A 22,011-nucleotide genomic window follows, 5' to 3' on the forward strand; every position below is an offset into this window, starting at 1 on the left:
CTGATTGAATTCAAATGCTTAGCTCTCCAGCAACGAAAGATGTGATGCTAGGTAACAAATAGGTGACAAAAGGTTGTGTGCTCATCCTCAAGAGCAATTCAGATGTAAAAGAAAGAAGATGGATAAAAGCTGAATAAAAGCAAAGAGGAGACTGAGAAGGAAGCTTCAGATATTGTGTACAGTGCACAGTCCATGTGCTTGTGAGAGCCAAGATATACTTATGCAAGATATATGGACAACAGAAGCACTGATAATTTGTTAGAAAAGAAGTTAATCTGGTTGTGTAAGGTCTATATTAGAAAACAAGTCAATTCAGTACCTTTTTACAGAAACTCTAAGCAATAAAACAGAGGTGCAGAGAAAGAGAGAAAGAGAGAGACACAGAGAGAGGGAGCAATGGACTGGAGTGTACTAAGAAATCCTGGTGTGTTTACCTCAACCTGAATCTTCTCACAGCAGGATCACTCTACCAGGGGAGGCGGAAGGGTATGATCAGCAGCCAGGCAGGATCTCAATAATTCAGGCTGATCTGCTCCTTGCTGCAGCTTGCTGCACACCTAAACTTCCAAATGCTCAGCTTTGACTCATGTACTCTTCCATTGCCAGACAGGATGACACACTGTACATGCATTTAGCTTTTTCTTGCACTTCTGCACCCATCAACCACCAAAGTCACAGGTGATGGCTGTTACACAGAGCAGACCTGGTTGGAGGTAATTGCAGCCTGTTAAATATTATTGTTTGTTGCTTTCAGAACATTAGCTGATTACTCCACAGGCTCCACTTACACTGTGGTTTATGGCCGACAATGAGCTTAAATCATTGGCATGACGCTGGTTCAATTGAACATAACGATTGTTTTGCTGTTTTATATGCAGTGAAGGTATGATATTCCTGCATGTATTTTACACCAAACAGATGCTTACAGGACAACCTGTGTCTCAGCTGACAACTAAAGTTAGTTTGAAATATCTCAGTGCAAAAACAGATCTTTTGGGCTACATCAAAGCACAGTTTGAAATGGGACATTGACCATACATGTATGTGCCCAACAATTAGAGTTTCATACATGATGCATCCTGGATTTGCCCAGCTCTGTCTTGTCAACAACTTGCAGGGTTGTGAGTCAGAATGACACTTTCTGTAATAAACCAGAAAAAATCCAGATATGGCAACAGGCGATGGATACAAACAACAAATGTGGTTGTACCATGATTATCTTCCAGACAAATCCAAAAAAAAAAAAAAAAAAAAAACACTCTTAGCTCCAATTATTGCAACAGCAAACTGCAGCAAATGTCAAATCAAACTGGCTGTCAATTCTTAGCAACATGAACAAAACTCGCTCTATGCCTGGTTGCATTCCCTGAGGGTGTATTTTCCCTTTTTCAGAAGAGGAAAAACAAAGACCATTGTGAGAATATCCACTTGCTAATTTGAAAAGCAAACTAAACAGTGAACACGGCTGACTTGATGACAGCTGTCAGTGTGACAAGAGGTATTATCAGGTGGGATTTAATTTTTTATGCTGGAGGCAGCCAGGCGGTGTCCAGAAGGGATTTGAAAAGACAAGGTTTGGGAGGAGAGGGGGTTTAGAGGCTGTCACTCAAACATATATGGTTTTTCTACTAGGCCTTTATGTAAAGGTTTCGGAGCTGAATATTCATAATGTAAAATGTACAATAGCACAAAAATAATGTGAAAAATAAGAAGCAATTATATAACAAAAGGTAAACAAAGGTTCACTGTACAGTAACTAAAACAGAGCAAGTTTTTTCGTTAACATATCTTCTGTAATTGCTTCAGGGAGCTGCCATAGTGGTTAGAAAGGAACAGCTGGGTTCAATATGATTAGATAATTGAAAAAAAAGGTGGACACAGCAAAGTATACAAGTTGCAAACTATCAAAGTCAGTCAGCACAATTTGATTTCATCTATTGTTGCATGTGTAAGATGTGAAGTGAGCTCTGTAATAGTCTCCATTAATTAGAAAATGATTTTGGTACAGAACAAGGAATGATTTAAACCAGCTCTAGTTAAGTGGATTATGGTGAGTAGTATGGTTGAGAAAGGTATATTATATTGTACATTCTGAAGTGCCATTATGTGCATCACGTCATTAGCCATGCTGTCAGAAAAACCTGATGAATAAGGAACTGAGGTTCCATCACAGCCTGCTCTCAACTTCAACATGCCTGCACTTCCCAATAACATTCAGCGAAATACTTGTTGTGAACTGTGAAAAAGAAGTACTTGGTAATTGATGGATAAAGTGAGTATTTAACAGGACTGGAGCGATGCAGTTAGAGTAAATGGCGAGCAAACTGCGAGCATCATAACCGCCTCACAGTGGGCTTCTGTATCCAGAGATCCACATGTGAACGAGGCACATGCTCTAACAGAGGAGGTGAGTTCGCCAATTATTTATCTCACTCCTAATACACGTTACCCAGACAACACAAGTATAATGGATCAAAACATATATTTATACTGTAAATTTCAACTCTATCAAAGCATCTTTATTTCAAAGACCTCTTGTCTTGACTGACTGTTTGTTTCTAGTGCCTTTTATATGATAATATTAGCTTTAGACTAGTTTTATTTAGCCCTGATTATTTTCTGCAGGCATTCCTTTCAAGCTTCTTGTAGCTCTGACTAGAGCTGGGTGCTATAACTAGTAATAAAAAAAAGAATTATTATTATAAAACAAATTTCCCCTAATGTAATGTAGTTAACTGATGAAAATCCATCTATCCATTGATCAATCATTTAAACTGCTTTTCCTGTTATGGTTCATGAGGGTGCTGGAGCCAATCTTAGCTGTCAATGGGCAGGAGGTGGGATAATTGCTGGACAGGTTGCCAGTCTGTAGTTTAATTTATGCTTCTGCCCTGAATCTACACACAGCCTAGGTGTTGTGAGTGCTAAGCAAGCTAAGTTGACACTGATGAGTAATTTTTATCAATGTATCTGTTCTGCATCTAGTTTTTATTTTTTTAAACCTTTATTATTTTATTTATATGTTCTATAAAAAAACATATTATTATTCTTATCCCTATTATTAGTCCCACAGTGGGTAAAATACAAGAAGCCACCATAACGGGAATCAGTCAATGAAACTGTGGCAAAGTGAGGTTGGATTTCTTCTCTTTTCATTACCTGATGTAGAAGTTTAAAAAAGAAGCAGGGACACTTTAAATGCAGTCTCATGTTTGATAACTTAAGATATGATACCAGTTGGGATCATGGTAAAAAACTGATTTGAAAACCTAAGACAGAAACAGATTTCAGCTTCACGCAGAATGCAGGTGAAAAGAGGAAGAATAGCGTTACACTTTGTCACCACTGCTGACAGGTAGTCACAGTAGAGCCTGATGAAAAACGCCATGTCAAATCAATTACTGATGCGTTAACATTTTCATCAGCCATTTACCAGATACATGCATACACCGCTGCCCTGAGGAGGAAACACTACTGTACATCAAAGACCAGTTTAAGCAGGTCTGTGGTTTCAACGCTGGAGAAATCCTTGGCATGACACATATTGCTGGACAAAGGGGTCAGCGACCACACAGCTTCCACAGACACCGAACCACCACTACGAGTTTTGCACACTTGAAACAAGCTAAAAAGGCAGCCTAACAAGGGCAAGCACTGGTGAGCCATATGCCAGCCTCCGCCTACACTTCCCAGCAGGCACTGCCCTCTTATTGCAGACCTGTTTGCTGACTGTCGCCAATATTTCACTGGCAGAAATCTTCTGCAAGGCATGCGTCCAGTCAGCACAACAGTCTAACACCTTTACTTCAGGAGCCAGTCGCCTTTTCTTTCACTATACAATGATCTCCAGCAACACAGTAGATTTAACAGCATCTCTCACATAAATTTCATGGTGTTATAATAATATAGCGTATTTACATAATCAAAACAATTAGGCCAGTCTATTTCATGCTAATTCCTATTCACCATGTGAAACTGTTCTTGGACAATGCTTTAACAACCCGTCCAATTTCCATTTTCAGCTTTTTTCTGTCTCTCTAGTGCTTTGTCATTGATAATCTATTTCAGATTGTCACTCTGAGCATGTACAGCATATAAAGTCAATATGGTGCACTGCAAGAGCTGTCACATTAGAAACAGAGCAGCCCTACAACTTCCAACAAAGACGATTCAGAGGTGAAATCCAGTAGGCTGGCACAGCGAGCAGCTTACTCTGTGTTCTTATCTCTTGGCAGAGCAAAGCTGAGTCGCTCAGTGCCACATGGCACCCGGATACACAGCGAGACACAGTCACACACACACACAAACACACAAATATACAAGCGTTGGCTTAAATGATCTACTCTCCAATCACACTTCCGCAGGTTAAAAAGAGTCAGTAGCAATGAATCAGGGGCTCGGGCCAGGTTTTGTTCTGTTATATCATTAACAACAAGGTAAAAGCTGGAAATGTAGGTCGCTTCCTCTTGGTTTCACTATCTGATCTAAATCTGGTATTGTGTTTCCTTTTTGTAAACTCTACAGATAAACTGTATTATGGTGAACAAAGACAATTCTTTTATTAAAATGTGTTGCATTTTATTTATGGTGGCACTCTAGATGGAAGAGAGTTGAAATCCAAGAACAGGTGGCAAAGTAAGGGTGTGTTTAAAGCAAACGGGTTACATTTTAGTATCCCTCTGAACATTGTTCAGATAGGAAAAGAGTTAATACTAATCATAATAATCAGTCAAAATGCTAATTAGCACTAAGTACAGCTGAGTATTTGGACAACAGACAACACTAGAGAAGCTAAGGAATCAGCAGAGTAATCACAATTCTTGTTAGATGACATGAACGTCTGAATAAAGTAACAATCCATTCAATATCTGATTAATTTCACTCAAAACCAAGCAGCGACCTGCTAGTGACAATGGAGGAAAAGGCAGTGGGTGACCAAAGTCATAGTATGCATTATCTAAAAACTCTAAATGTTTTGTACAAAACTCAGTTACATCAATGATTTCTCACCACAGAGTGGCTAAAAGTCTCAGCACAGAGAGACCGTCAGTTCAGACGGAGTGGCAGGGCTGAAAGGGTTCAAACTTTAGCACCACAACAGAGGGAGTATGTAGAGGGAGAGGGGGGGAGTACAGCATGGGAACTAATTAGTATTTATTAGTATACTTATTAGTAGGATGCATTTTATGTAGCTGAGGCTTAAACAAATTGCTCAGTCACTACAGAGCATAACTGAAAATTAGTGTTAGAGTAAGTGATGGCACTTTGTTTTGAACAGCCTGTACATGTTGTGAGACTCTGTGTGGCTCCACACCTGACCTCAGTGGGATTCAGTGACACTCGCAAAGTCATGTGTGATTTAAAAGGAGTGTGTTGGGAATTGCAGTCAGTAGTTCCAACAGTACATACAATGATTTTGCACAATTAACAGAGCTGCAACATCCCATCAAGACATATAGTATACCTAAAACATACAGATATCTGATGTTTAGATTTGCAGGAGACTCCTGGAGCTCCCCAAAAATAACAATAACACAGATGTTAATTGTACAGATTTTAAGCAGGTGCTTAATGGTTTCCTATGTGTGTTAGTGGGAGGTGATAATACCTGGTGGAGAGTACAGTAGGTCTGAGGAAATGACCAAACATGAAAGCAACAGGACTCATGTAGGCAGATGGGTAAAATAAACTTCTGAAATAAATGTTTAAACTGGTTTTCCTTCTGCCCTAAGTAGTTTTTGTTGCACCACCACTTTGTGCTGGCATAGACGCAGAAATACAACATATCACCTGGAAGAAAGTCTCAATGTGGCCTGATATGAAAATGAAACACTCTTCAAGGCAAAAGAAAAAGATCAGATATCATAACTGACATAACTGAAAACTGATCTGTAATCATCTTCCTTTCGATACTTCCTTGATATTCTGTAAATCAGTAAGGGTGATGGCAAGATAGCGATCCAGTTAATAATACAAGTAAAATAAAAGCCCTTGATGAGATCCATGGGAATTCAGACAGGAAGGGGGGTACACTCATATCAAACACCAACGCTCCCTGCCACAGTGTCTGCAGCTTGGCGTGCTGCCGTCGTGTTTACGGTGGGGGAATAGGCTGGATCTGCGCTGAACGTTGTTGAAAGAGAGCCTTCAACATGACAACAATGTGTGTCCCAGAGTAACAGCTAATGCCTGGCACCTCTAACTAAATCATTTCATTTAGAGCCTCTGATGTGCAAGACAGAGGGGATGGAAAATGCATTTCCACGCCAAGCCTCTCAATCGCTCGCTGTCCTTGCGAACATAATGAACAGATTACCGTTTGCACCCTTGTCACATCATGCTTCTCTGACAAGTGCCTGGCACCTTGTGGGAGATGTTTTCAGTGCATGTCCTCTCCAGACAATAAGGCCTGAAATAAAATGACTGAAACTAGTTTAGCAGCCAGAGGAAATAAAACAAGTTGCTAATTAGAGGAGCAATGGACTGAGGCAGACAGCATCGCCTCAGTGGATGGCTTGATGAAGAGGTTGAAATGCCAAGTATCTATATCCCAAGCACCCTTAGGCCAAAGTCCTGCAGACACTGCAAGTCTAGTCCCAATTTACCAACCGCTCGCTCTTTCTCTGTCCTGACTCAGTTTAATAAAACACTAACCATCTCAATATCCATGATGGCACTTTGCTAACTACCTTCCCTCTAGTTAGATTCAGCAACTCTTGTCCTTTTCTCTCCCTCCGAGAAGACTGTAACTCTCGCCCCGGCTTAATCAGGAGGATTGCTTATTAAGGAAAAGCTCTTGGGTGCTTCCTAAATTGGGAAGAAGACAGTCTCACCAGAGCAATAACTGCAGATTTATGTCAGAACGAGGGGTAAATAGCTGCACTGGTTATTCCACTTCTTTAATTAAGCAAGCACATTTTCCATGTCCTCATGTTGAGCGCTGACCGTTGTGGGATGGACACTAGCTTACATAGACAACTCATCCAGTGTAAATTGGAGGTATTTAGCGCTCTCCCAAAAGTTAAAATGGCCAAAAAGAGTGTCTTCTAGTTCTGAAATGTTTTCTAGCAGATATTCATTTGATTTTTCTTCATAGTCCGCTGTCTTTTTAAACTAGTCATCTGGCCATCGCGTCATTGAAAGTCAAATTACTTCTCAGTGTTAGGATCAATCTAAGCACACGTGCAAACGTTCCATTAGAGTGTAATGTCCTTTTAAAAGACTGCAGACTCTGTACTTTAAAGACAATTCCATCAGCCTCTCATCCACCTGATTCTATTTTTGATGCTCCACGAACAAGACGCACGTTCCAGCAGACTTCACACGTTCTCTTAGCTGCGTCTGGCAGGGAGAGAAATACCTGAGATGAGCAGCAGAAAAATGCTCTTACGCCATTCACGAGGGGGTACTCAGCGTTCGGGTTCAGCATTCAATTTCCATCACTGATAGCGCTGCTATTGATTCACAGTTTGCCCTATGCTTAGTGTGGGCCAGACACAACAGATCATAGGGCTTGAGATCTGTCAGTCAAGGTAATCCAGGAGTCTTTTTCAAAGCCTGTCAGGGTGAAGTGTACTGAAGAGCACACAACCCCACATTTCCCCCTCAACCAGCAAGGGCGACAATGGAACCTAAACGCTGTCTGAGAGGAGAGGGACACTGCACAGTCTAGAGTCAGCAAGGAAATATTAAAGTGAACTATTTCCCCTTGTCCTTGTAGCTTTAATTCTGCAGCTGAGTGTGTTTATCCAATTTTCTAATTTGTGGTAACCTAGTAAATTACAATCTGCTAATTACATAACATTAACCCACAATTAAAATTAAACTGTGACAGATTATTGCAAAATAGTTGTGAAATTTTGGTATTATTACATGGACATCTGTGCACTATTAAAACAATATTTCATCTAATTACTGTGAAAAACAACAAGTAAATTTACTTATAATTTGCCATAGTTTTAATTGTATACCTCACACACATTTTCGTATGGCAGTAAGTATGAGGACACTCTTTCACATAATGCATTCCCTAGCCCCTTACTGTTGAGTAGGCCATGCTTATCTACTCAATTTAAATGTTTTATTTCAAATGTATTATTATTATTATTTAACAAACCTAACCCCAAACCATCACAACTAATAACAACGAGCCGTAACCTAAACTTTACCCTATCGCTAACGAACACCTAATGCTAACCTTAACCCTAAAACCTAGTCTTAACCCCAAAATTGCTCTTTGAACAGCCTTCTCACTGTGAGGACTGGCTAAAATGTCCTCAGTCCAATGGTTAAAAATTCATGCTGGACCTCACAATGATAGCCATACAAACACACACATTTCCAAACACTCCCACACACATAATGCATTACTGTGCTGATATCCTGCTGCTTTGAAATACTGCTGAGTAGAGGAGGGAGAGCGTCTGCCATGGCTGCACGAGCATTTGACCCCCTACGATGGTTAAAAATGAGGGATGGGATCACTGGGATTGCTTCTTTCAGAACACTCCCACTTATCTGCTGCAATTAACATTAAAAGCCCCACAGCACAAATAAATGAAATCATGAGTGCCTGTAAATATGTATGCGATCATATGCCACGCTTTGGGCTCTTTCAGCCTGTCTGTATTAGCCTTTGTGTGTGAGTTGTTGGTGTTTGTTAGCCATGTCCCCGAGAGAGAGGGATATTGTGAAAAATCAGTGTTCAAGCAAGTAAGCGCTGAAGGGAAATCCAGCCCAAAGGTTCAAAGAACAATTAAAAGTCAACCAATTTCTCCAGCAACATATTACTGCATCTATCCGTCAATTCTCCCAGCCTCATGCACAGAGGTGGACAGACCACTGGGGAATAATGGTGGGAAAGAGGGTGCTTCAAGACCATAATTTTCCATGAGTGATGAACTGTGAAATGCAACAAAAGCCTCTATTACTGCAGGAGGGATTTTGAGCCCACAGAGCACTAGAAGCAAAAGGAGGTTAAAATGTGTTCATCAAATAATAGCCCATACAGTATGCAGGAGGGAGAAAAAAGTCCCTGCATTACAGAAATCAGACTGTGACACTCTATATGGTTGATTCATATCATTCAGTCAGCGTGCTGAGCATTTAACAGTGACACTTAGTGATATTCTTGGGTGACTTGTTGTCGATAACAAGCAACTTTACAATATTCAGAGGCTGAATCTGAGCTATGACAGATCATTCCTTCCATGACTTATATTCAATAATAATATTCTGGGCATTCATCATATGAGTATCTGGAAACCAAAGCTGCATGAGAGTGAAATATAATGTTTTTGTTTCCCATAATGAAATATTAGCCTCTCTCCTATCGACTTCATATGTGCAAGAGAATATTTTGGAAAGTGGTTCTTTCACAGTCCGACACAGAGTCTCACATCTAAACACAAACATTTAAAAAAAGGAAAGAAAAAAAAAAACAGGATCGAGATTTCTATTCGTCGGCTTTTCCAACCAGCCCCCTTCATACCGCATTGGAAAGTATGGGAAATGTTTAACTCCAAACTGTGAAAAAAAAAAAGAAACAGTCAACAGAAAACCCTGTGGGAGGCTGGAGTCAAGGAGGCCTCCTGTTATCTTGTTATAGTGGCACAAACGTTGAGCACACACTGAACGCCTTGATGGAGCCCAGATAGACAAGTCACACAGCACATCACAGAGCAACCTCCGATGCTGTCTGCATTCCAACTTTCCACTAACTTCACTTGCACAAACTTTTCCCTCTCGAAATAAACATGTCCCCCTGTTTGCACTTTAAACAAGACTCTCTTTCCATTCACACTTCAAGAAAAAAAAAAAAGTAAGAAGTAGATATACACATGCTTCGGTGGCTACCTTGCATGTCCTGCATTTCTTGGGAGCGCTGGTTGTGCACTTCCTCAGAAGTTAACGTAAAATGACATACAATTCAACAGATCACTTGAGGGGGCTTAATAGAGAGGCATCAGTGGTTTCTTCGCCATTTTATCTTCAGCAGAAACAATATTGTAAACATTGTAAAATTGTGCAAAAGTGGGAGTTCATTGCTTTGCAGCAGCGAAGCTCTGTGAGGACTGTAAGGCTCACAGCTATGTGGAACTTTGTTCTGATGAAGAAAATGTCCACTTATTAAGGTCTGATTTTGGAAATTTCATCGCCGATAGACATCAAACAGCTTTTTCTGAAAAAAAGTACTTATTATATAGATACAATTGCCTTTCAGTTTTATAAATATATCATTTTAGTTTCTATGACTTTACATTCCCTGTTAACACGTAATTGCTATTGCATGTTGGACCAGGTCTATTTGGGTCAGGTCTATCTCGGATTCTCCTTGAAACAACTCTCATTTTAACTGTTTATGCATGGTATATTCAGATACAGTCGGTGTCCCACTAGCTCATTTTGGAGTCCAAATTTTAGATCTACAAAGGCCTCTACCATTCACACCATACAGACATGGAGAAATCCCACTGTGGATTATTCAAAGCTGAGCCACAACATGCCCATAACAGGAAGTGTGGGATTTTCTGCCAACACCTGTTTAATGGACTCCTCTTCAGCCCGGCCCGGGCCGGCTGACAATGTTTGTGTTGGCGCTTGAAGGCCTGGACGAACACGTGGTTGTTGGTTGGAAATAAGAAAATGATAAAAATTCAGGCAGCACCCATTGCTCATAAATAGTTTATAGCATAGGATGGGTCTGAGAGAATGTGATGAGATCCTCCTGTGACTGCGGTGTGCATCACCTTCACATTGGCCAGATAGATACAGTCTGACTGTCCGACAGTTCTGTGCTGTGCTAGACAGTATTCAACCTATTTTCACCGCACTGCTAGTGTTTCAAATGAAGGTATCAAGACAGAAAATGAAAGTTTGTCATGCTGCTGGGTTTAGATTTGGGGAACATGGGGTAGGGTGCTCAGGCTGGTATTGTGGTTACTACTACTAGGACCTTCAGAGGAACCTGAATAATGCTAGTCTGCTTCATAATGAGATGTATTTGATGCATATTTATTACAAAGTATGTATTTAATTAAAACATATACTACTCAAGCATAATATATGTCTGTTCAAATGCATTTATTCTTTTCTTATAAAATTGAACGTGAAATTTACGAATCACGGTTATTTGGATTAAAGTTGCAATATTCAGCTTCAGCTAGCGTTAGCATGAAAGTCAAAATCAATACATTCTGTTTTTATCATTTCTTGCTATGCTCTGCCACCCTCCTCCATGCTCTGTCCAGCACATTAGGTAGTACTCATTGTGAAATCAAAATAAATGACAATGCTCAAACTGAAATGGCTGAAATTCTTTGTGGTTAGAAGGGTATGCCTCCCTCAAAAAGGAAATAAATAAAGATAAAACACAAAAATGACAACGTATTGTGCAATTACCACATAGTTTCTAGTTAGATTTTGTTTCTATGACTGCACAGAAACACATGTAGAATATTTGGTGGTTCCATCAATGGTAATGTGTCTGCAGCTTTAAGTTACCATTACAATGTGTTTTATAATCCCTGAATGAAGGCGACGATGACTGCTCTACCCATAAAGGAGAAGTTATCTGTCAAGTACAATCATGAACATGCAGTGCAGTGTGTGCTACCTTAACTTGAAATTAAAAATGTTTGTTGAGGGTTGATTAGGCTAATTAAATCACATAAGAGCCAGAATTCCCTTGAGAACAGATTAAAATCAAATATGAAAAAAAAAAAAAAAATCAAACACTGCCTTCCTGTGAATTATGTAGAAATAACAACTCCGGCCTCGTTTGGCACTCCAGATATTTATCACTAATCAAACAGAGAACAATGACTTCAGCTGCAAACATTTGTAATTTACAGACACATTTCCTTTTAAGCTTGTTTTGGTTTGTATGCTGCGTCACAAATTTCAATAAACCTTTGATTTAGTTGAGCAAAGATGAAAGTAGCCACACAAAATCGATCAAGTTCACTTAATCCTCTGATGTTAAACAGTTCCATTGCTTGAGTAATTAGATTTTCAGTGATGTTTAATTGCTATTACATTCCCCAATTGTGACCTTTTTTAAAGTCAATCTGCAGATGAGAAAAGTCTCCTTGTATGTACAATCTCGTTCCCTCACCAATAAGCCAATCTAAACAAGCCACTGAGAACACTAAACCCATCCAAGCAGCCGCTGACTCCTTCCTCTCCCTCTCATCATCCTCTAACCATTGCATTGAGTGAGTGTTACAATATGAAATGAGACATATTGCTGCTGACAGCGCCCTCGCTTCTGGAGGAAATGTCAGTGTGGAGCCTGTGGAGAGGCGGCACGGTGCGAGTGTGGGGTGGCGGTGGAGTTCAGGGCGGAACAGTTAAAACGCTTTGTCTGTCTGAAACCTCTAATCAGGATCAGCTTAGGAAAAGGTCAGATTTGTATATCACAATGTAAATCCATGGGAGCCCACAGCAGCTCTCATTTTCGTTTATTGGCCAACACACCTAGAAAAGCCTATAAAGGGACTTGAATGGATTCTTGGATTTATGCTGCTCATGGAGACAGCAGTGAACATGTTGTGACTCTAAATTACGAATGTTGTTTTCCTGCTTGGTGAACCATAGTCAACTATGCAAGCCTTTGCAAGTTGCAACATTTCACCCAACACTCTTGATTTGTTCTAGTATTACCCTTTACAATCTATCACATACGACCGCTTTTACAAGTAATGCAATTTTTTGGGTTGTTTTTTCTTTTAAAGGGGATCAATGCATCATCCAATGAGGGGACGTCATGCAAATTTGGCATAGAGGTTAAAATAAAATTCCACCACATTTCAACAAAAAGCAGTTTAAAGCAAAACCATCAGAAGCACTGTTAGACTCACAGTCTGATTTAAACCAGAAAATCTGTATGATAACAACATAATATAAACTGTATACTGTATTTTTGACATTTGGAGTTAAATATAAGAGTGCATATATGCATGTGTAGGTGCATGTACAGAGCGTGACTGTCTGAATAACAAAGCCATGTGGCTGCTGAGTGCATACTGCATATTGTTTTCACTATCACCAAATAAGCATGTGATCAGCAACCCCACACCCAGAGCATCTGCATGCTTCTCCAAAGTCTTTTATTCAGTATTGTAACCTTTTTCACTCTAATGCAACCATGCGTAACAGAAATGTACCAAAAGCTTGTGTTCTGTCCTCAACATGGACTGATGAATTAATGGTTTTACTGGCAGGACACAAGACTGAAATGACTGATGTAGCCTGGTATTGTTGGGTCTCAGACAGAGGGAAAGAACATCTTTGATGCAACCTTCTGCATTATCCTACTGTATTTTATTTATGTCACGTGTACTGCAGAGTCCACTGCAGCACCCAGCATATACCACACAGCATAATCCCCAGATCATTGTAAGACAAGTCAGGGATTTAAACATGTACACACGTACACCTCTTTCACCAAAGCTCTGAACCAGTTCTTCATGTCATGGAGCTAAAAGAACTGGCTCTCAGCCAGGAAAACTGGTTCCAGATGGCACCAGCTATTTGCTGGTCTAGAACCAAGACCTGCTTTTGTCATGGGCAATCTTGATGTAAAGATAGAAGTTGGCATAGCATTTAAGTGCTATTAATCCAAATGTCTTAGATAGTTGAGCATTATTGCCGCTCATACCAATCGTCAGTGGCCCGGTTGTGTTTGGATGTCAGAGTAGGCTCTCAAAGTCAGGTGCATTGCTTGTAAAGAGACACTGTAGTGCTTGTTGCTCTGCTTCGGCATTAGTGTTGCTGTGAAAGCAGAGATGTACACACATAATAATGTGGGCATGGAAAAATCTAACTGGTTCTTAAAGGGTTCACAAGCACCAGCCCAGAAGTAGCACCTAGCTTTCTTTGGTCATTAAGGCGAACAGAGTCATAATCAGTTTGCTTGAAAAATGAAAATATGTTCTATACTGCAGTGGCAAAAAATACCATATGCTCCAATAAGGCTACTTGTACTGGTTCATCCATTGCTAATGGTTAAAAAGGAGCCAGTGCTTAAACCACTATGTTGTGTTATCTGTCTTATTAGCTAAGCAGATTGATTAAGAATCCTTGTGATCTACATTCTCTTATCATGGCACAGATTGGGACGTCTCTATGCTGCTAAAATAGGAAAAAGCCACAATGCGCACGCCTTTTTTAATAATCTCTATCGTTTCCTCATTTAGATTTGATTGTCGATGAAATGCACCGGCCTGCCGGGACTCAGGTTTCAGCATTCATCAGCATTTCCTGGTTGTAAATTGATGGCAAAAATACAGACATTCGCTGCTTGCACAGGAATGAATACACACACAAACACACAAACACATACACACACCACAAATCAGGTTTTCAGGTGTAGTATAAATTATGGAATTACACCTGGAAACGTGGTTCCTGTATATTTAAAACCAGGCGTGACACATGAGGTTGTGTTGGTTTGTAAGTTTCGTGTTGGAGTGGAGGTCTTCAGTTTAATTATCATATCTTTGCAGTTCTTTTAATTTCCTTGAGTTCTTCTTTACACTGTGTGGCAGAGAGAGAAAGTACAGCTACAGTTTAATTTACCCTCTTCACCAGCCAACACAGAATCATCTCCATATATCAGATTTATTTATATAAAACATATATTTTATTTTTAGCTGCTTACATGATATGATGATGCATTGTTTTTGGCATTACTGTAAATTTACTTTATCTGGTCTCCTAAATCCTGCACAAACTCAGTCATGAACAGGTTGAGCCTGTGTGCCCTGTCCAGGTTTTTAAAGGCCAGTCTGAGTCTAACTGGAGGGGACAGTGAAATCTCATATGATGGTGGATTCATGTGCCAGAGTTCAGTGAATGCCAGCTTATTGCTATTGAAAAGGTCACCGGGCTAGAAGCAGAATGAAAAGTCTTTACTGGGGGAGAATGCTGTGTGTGTGTGTGTGTGTGTGAGTAAGTGTGAGTAAGTGTGAGTGTACGTGTTTATGTGTGTGCGACGCTGTCTTCCTTTATCTGTGACCCTGGGATGAAGGCCGCAACCTGAGATAACCATGCTCATATGAGCACCACGCCCTCAAGCTGCTGCATCTCTCTCCGTCTCTCGCTGCTCTCATCAGGCTTCGGTGTCTGTTACCTTCAGCACTCCAGGAAGCAGACACCGGCCTTTAAAATACACCCGCCTCCACGAACGCAAAATCAATTACTAGAGAGATGACATTCTCCGATATCGCAGTCTAATGATAATCGCCCCCAATCTGCTATGATCTGACAAACCACTATTGGCACTGCAGCAGTGAACTGACAGTCAGAGTAGCTGGAATATCAATGATAATTGTTCCAATGTTGATTTGGAGCTACGTTACTGCCTGGGGTAAACACAAACCAATTGCAGAGAATTGGACTCTATGGTAAACGGCAGGGGTCATATTTCACTGTTGTTTGTGTGATTTGTGATGAGTAGAGAGAGGAAATTGTGATGTGGGAGCTAACCGCCGCCTGTTTAATTGAAGCACTCCTATCACATTGACTGCCGGAGACATGAGGGCGACAGCGCGGCGCTAACTCTCGCTAATTCAATAAGCAATCATCAGACTATTAAGAGTCTGGCAATAATAATAATAATAAACTCAGCTTCAACTGTGCGTCTTGAAATAGACTGGAGTTCATCCACAATTTATCAAAAGCAAACACAAGGCACACTTCAGGTTCAAATGTGGATCAATCAGAGGTCACAACACCGTTCCAGAGGGACAACACAGGGTGACCCTACTCTGGAAATGACATCCTTGATATGTCAACCCCTCAACAACCCCCCCAGCCCACAGCAACTCACTGCTTTGAACCAACCTTGGCTGATCACGGGAGTCAGCATTTTTCGAAAGTGCCTGAGACATGTTGGGCTGAATAATGCGTACTATGAATAAAACACATTAGCTACAAAACATGTTGAATTATTCAAATTTCAGAGCCTCCATCCCGCCCCACACAGGAGATATTAGTTCTTCAGTTGCCGTATGCTTTGCACAGAGTCCTCTGAGTCTTCGTCTCCCCCATGCTCACTCCCTCTCACTTCTCTCTTGATCATTCTTTCACTGTCTTAGTCATCTGTATTTTGTTAATCTGTCTCTGTTCCTCTGTCTCCCCTCTCTGCTGACTTTCTGCTGATGGCGACTATCTATTTATACTCCTCGGCTTACTACTTTTCCTGGAACATCTCACTATTTATCTAAAGAGCTCTTGAAGCAGTTGAGGAGTGCGTTTGTTCTGAGAGAATCTTTGATGACTTGGTAACACACGACGGCCCAAAATGGATTCATCATTTAGCAATAATCTGAGGCGACCAGCTGTGAGTTTCAAAGCAAAGAGGACCCGGTATAAGGAGGACGACGGTTTGTTAATTAAATACTTGACCTAATATGAATCTTTTGCTCATTTTATTTTCAGCTCCACCAGGAATTGATGATTTTCTTGATTGCATATAATTTGCAGAATCAACAGCAGCATGAACTTCAAAGAACTAATCATTGCTGTTTATTGTGCTGTTTAAATACAACATCCCCCTCATATCACTTTATTTTACTAGTGTAGAGCCCTTACACTCACTTAGATTTGTTTTAATTCAACAGAAAACACAATTATTATTAAGTCCACTCCAAGAGTTTCGGATCATTAAATAATTTTAAACAAAATACAATAATAACTGTAAACTGATCCAATTCTCTCTCTCTCTCTCTCTCTCTCTTAATTAATTAGCACTAAAACAAAAAGTGCAGTTATGACCATGTAAACCTGATTTCAGTTTTGCAGGTATTTGGTCGTGACATAATAGACAAAGTCTGACCTGATGGTGGCTCCAAAGTCACAGGAGTTGATTCTAAGGGGAATGTAAATATTTGTTATATAATTTATGGTAAATAATGAAAATCATAAACCTCATTGTGAAGATCAGTAAAGTCTGCAGAATGTATCATGAACGTGTCAAGATGATGATCAAAGTGCTGACAGTGTCATCAGCGAATAGCAGGCGTGTTGAGAACCATTGAGAACCACTGTAATATAGCTGAAGAGACATAAGTGTTACACACTACATAATCTGAAAATCTCCACTAAGCAACTTCATCTAGCCATAGCATAGGACGATTGTGATCAATCCATTGTCTTCTGCTCAGCCCTCTCTCTCCCTGTACGCTCTGCCCAGCTTTTCAGTTAAAGTGATCTTTATGAAATTTAAATACAAGAAAAGTCTCCAAAACATATTATTTAAACAAAAATAATAGGAGAACGGCCGTATGGGCCAATAACGAGCGCTGACACAAGTCCTTAAATGTGCCTGAGTAACTGCAAAACAAAGCAATTAAAACTTAGTCATACTACACTGGAGAAAGTGTTGGTTCATGTAATGAACTTGTGTATTTGCACCTCAGATAGTGCTCCACTTCAGTTCACATGTGCTGATTTATTTTTAGTCCACCTTTGCACTATTTCATCCAGACATTGTTTGCATTTTTAGGACACTCACTGAGCTAGCTCTACATTCACACTGACACTTCAAGAAATGCTTTGAAATCACACAACTGCATTTCTATGTGTCTCTAATGTGTGTGTGTGTGTGTGTGTGAGTGTGTGTTTGGGGAGTGTGGTGCGTGTTTTCATTGGTAAAGTCACATTGCACAGTGTTTTTCTGCAAGTAAGCAGCGTCAACAGCACATCAGACAGTGTTTGCTGTGTGCACCGGGAAGCAGCTCTTTAAACAGCAGAACATGACGTCAATGGGCACAAACCTCTATGTCTTCAGCCACAGCAACATATCTGAGTCACACAGGCTTTGAAAGTGTCTGTCACTGCTCTGGGGTCAGAATAAGCTGAGTAAATACTCTATACACAGACACAGATAAGGAAGCTGTGTTGGTGTTTTTTTTTTAACTAGGTGATAAATAGGGAGGATTTGGGGGGATTTCCTGTCTTGCATGTACTCACCAGGGCACAGTATGTCTCTGGTGGATCTCCGCAGGTGATGTTGGGGGGATCCAGAGTAACCTTCAGGTACTGGGTCATGTCTGCCGCCTCTGGCTGGCAGGCCATGTAGTCCCAGGTTAGGCCTTCATCTGAGTAAACCTGGGACTTACACACATCGTAGTGGCCCCATGCTGCAGGGTAATGCTGCATGGCCGCCTGGCAAACACCGGTCCACAGCGCCTGCAACGTTAACGCAAAATGGAAACGCATGACTGGTTCTCTCTCTGCTCCTTCACAAGGAGCTGTCTCTCCTTTAGAAGGCGTACGGACAAGGAAATCCTCTTCTACTCGCACCTTGTACAGCTCATTTAACTGGAGGGAGGATGCATGCCAAACTCCCTTCAAGTGGAGTACTGGTTGATTTGCAAGTGTCTTGTTTTTCCACTATTTCTTTCAGGTTTCTGGAGTGGCGGGCGATGATAGTGAGGTTACCAGCCCATTCGCGAAGATAACAGGAGAGGACTGAGGGAGGGAGGAGGATGGTGGAGGAGAAGGAGGAGGAAGAGGGGGGAGATGAGAGGAGATAGCCCTCTGACACGCTGATAGGAAGATGAGTGACAGGTCTTCTCAGCTTGTCTGGCTGTCAGTCATGGTTCTCCTCTGTCGTGGAGATAGGGTTCTGCAGAAAAGAAATGAGAAACAGAAGAAGAGGGATAAATACGCCTTCCTTATGGGAATAGAATTGACAGTAAGAGAACATTAGCTGGTGCCATAGCATGGGTGAAAGGTGTATGTGTGAATGGAAAGCTAGATGGGTGCTAGAAAGAGGCGCCGTGTTGGTGTTTGTTGTCCATCAAAACACAGAAAATCAGTAAGGAAGGCCATCAGGGTAAACTGGATCCTGCTGCTTTCACACCAAACCCTCCTCTCACTCAGCAGTATCAGGACTACAGTGTTACAGCTTTCCACACCCCGCTTACACCATCCTCACACACTTACAACACCATGCGCTGCATGATTTAGAATGATAGCATACAATGTCATTTCTTATGCAGTTAAAGTCTTTAACCAACACATTGTATTTTAATTTCAAAAGTAGAAAGAAAATATGTACATTTGAGTAGAATTCAGCAGAATTTTATTTTTATGTTTTTATGTTTGTCTATAACATGAGACTGAGTGGGAATAACGGCTGGATTACTGAGCAGGTTGTATTGGGTGGTACACAGACATTCACACTGAGCTTTCATAATGTTTGGCACATTCACGTGTAGTGATAACTGACATGTTTGTGTACACCTGATACTTTCTTTTTCCCCTTTCTGTTAGCTCCTGCGAGTGAACTAATGCTGCCCTAGCTGGGTCTAGCGTACAGTGGTTTAGCAGAGGTTTTTGCAGAAAACTGCTGCCTACTATGACTGGAAAGAGGCTGAACCGAGCAGTGAGAGTGAACTGCATTAAATACATTTGCAGGCCAAAACATTAAAATAATGAGCTGAAATACTGCTGAGGGGAACTGCCCTGGGTTCCGCAATATGAGTGACAGGTAACATTACACACAGTCATCTGTTATTAGTTACATTAAAACATATATATGAAAATAGAGATATTGATTTTAGCAGCATTTGAGTACAAATACCAACACAAGAGACTCACTGCTACATTACTAAGTCTTCTTTTACAATTTGAGATTTAAAAACATTGTGTAGTAACATGATGCTTTCAAGTCTCAGAAGTAGTAGAGCCATTCAGAGCAGGAACCACTGCATTATATAACATGCACTGATTTATTTCATAGGACATACATCATCCATTTCTGACTAGCAACCACTTTGAGCTGCAGCCTCATTTTTACTTACTTTACTTACTTTACACCTATTTAAACACACCTGAGCATCAAGTCATTGTCCTTGCTGTCTGTCTTTCTTCTACTGCTCATACATCCTCAACATATTCACACTTTGAGTATTGTTACTGGATTTACCTCTAATGGTCTTTTATACTAGGTGTCGACTCTCTGGCCAAAAACACAGCAGTAAGCCAGCTGATGCAGCTACTGTATGTGCAGGTTTCCAGCCTCGCTACATGTGATTGATGGAGACCAGAGTCAACAGTCACAGGCAGCGGGGATGGGCCAGTGGATATTTTACTGCTGCTTAATCAGTCAGCTGAGTCAGTGTGTCTGTGTTTGTGCTGACCAGACACACCTTCTAATCATCAGTGATCAATTTGTTGTGTAGCTGTAGTGTAGACAAGTTGCTTGTTTACTGTAAAAAAACTGTTATTAGCAATAGAGTATGGATAAGCTGTATATGACTGAACCCAACAAACACACTGTATCTCATGTCTGAACCTTGACTTTGTGTGGTGCTTCTTTAGTATGGCCTGTCTGCCTGACCATTGAGTCAAGTGCTTCAGCTGTTTACTGTATTTGTTTGGTGTAGTCAGATTTTAATCTGCAATTGAAGCGCAGTAGCGTAAAGTTTGGCATACCTGACCAAATCCTAACGAAAGTCAATCATGATTTCTAAGTTTCTGGCCCAAACCTGACCCAGACCATTACGTACGGGTCATATTGGGTTGAGTTGTAATTAGCATAAACTTTACTAGTTAACCTCAACAATAAGGTATAGTGGAGTGGATTAGACACTAGGTCACAGCAACATTAAATGTAAATGAATATCATAAAAAATGCGACGCTGTATTATAACATGCGGTTGTAGAGATGCATAAAGAGTCAATTTCAACATCAACAGGCTGTGGAGAAAAAAAGCTGCTGAACACATGCTCTGACAGATTGACGAAGTGACATGTAATGTGAGAGTGTGAGAAAGACAACATGTGAAAAAAAACTGTATATAGGGGTTTTATTCACATTTAACAGTCTTCCTCAGGAAGACATGAAGACATGCATACCCTTCCAGAGGATTATACAGCAGAGCATCACACAGAAACAACACTGTTTCCTATGTGTATGCAAAGCAACATGATAATAGTAATCTTAGTCTCTTCAAATGTGAGTTGGTTGCATTGTAAACCAGGTATATTACATTTCAAGCTCCACCTGTGTTGGATATTTCCAGAGTGCGCCATTCAATCTCAGAAAATAAATCATCCTTTTAAGGAAGGGCCAAGGTCAAGAGCAAAGGTGTAGTGGCTTACAACGGTAAGTCCTACAGATAGCAGCAAATACATAATTAGAAAAAGTAATACTGACAGAAAAATGCTAAAAATTAGGTACTAAAAACATGATGATAAATTGAAAAATATTTCAAGCTGAAATTAAAGCATCCAGCAAATTTGTCTTTGCCCTTGTGACATAACTACATTGTGCTGTATCTGTGAATATACCTAAAGGAAAGAGTGCAAAGAATTACAATATTTTGCTAAATGAACAAATCTAGTTTTACTTGATTTTAAAAAGTTAAAATAAGTCTGATCTTGGAGAAAAAGCCCGACTGAACAAGTTCTCATTTGTGGAAAAACTCGAACTAGAATCAAAAGTTACATTTTGCTGTGTGGTTTGATTCTAGTGGTCAAAGGTTCCAGGATTTGCTGCAGCATCTTTACAATGAGAGACTCTGATTTATCCTAATTCAATTGTAGACATTTTCAAGCCATCCAGCATCTCTGCAGCAGAAAGCAGGAACTGCAGAGAAAATCATCTATGCAGTTCTGCCCACACTTAGACACTTCAAGAGTCAGGAAACGGGCAAGGAAAATCACCACCAACTCCTCTCAAGACAATTTTTTCCAGCTTCTCCACCCTGGCAAGCTCTGCAGAGCTCTGTCTGCCAGAACTGCCAGACACTGGACCGGTTTCTTCCACAGGCCATGGTCACCTTGTACAATTGCTACATTGCTGTTATTCCTGTTACTTTGCAGCCTTATAATGTAATGTACATGTTGTACATATCCACTCATTTGCACCTTGTATCGTATTGTACTCAATTCCTATATTGTCCAAGCTGTCACACCAATCAACCACAACATTAAAACAACCAGGTGGTTTTAATGTTGTGGTGGACATGGCTCTGCATGGAAATACTGTAATGA

At 40.5% G+C, this 22,011-nt stretch overlaps 1 protein-coding gene across 1 annotated transcript in view; it reads right to left on the reverse strand.

The window, feature by feature from the left end:
- ntng1a (netrin g1a) overlaps positions 1-22,011 on the reverse strand; it is a 102,418-nt gene that overhangs the window by 75,126 nt on the left and 5,281 nt on the right. The window contains 1 exon segment of the mRNA XM_026361538.1: positions 17,977-18,634. Coding sequence (XP_026217323.1) covers positions 17,977-18,225 — 249 coding nt within the window. The 5' untranslated portion in view covers positions 18,226-18,634.

Source organism: Anabas testudineus, chromosome 2 (assembly GCF_900324465.2).
Source record: "Anabas testudineus chromosome 2, fAnaTes1.2, whole genome shotgun sequence".
Lineage (NCBI taxonomy): Eukaryota > Metazoa > Chordata > Actinopteri > Anabantiformes > Anabantidae > Anabas > Anabas testudineus.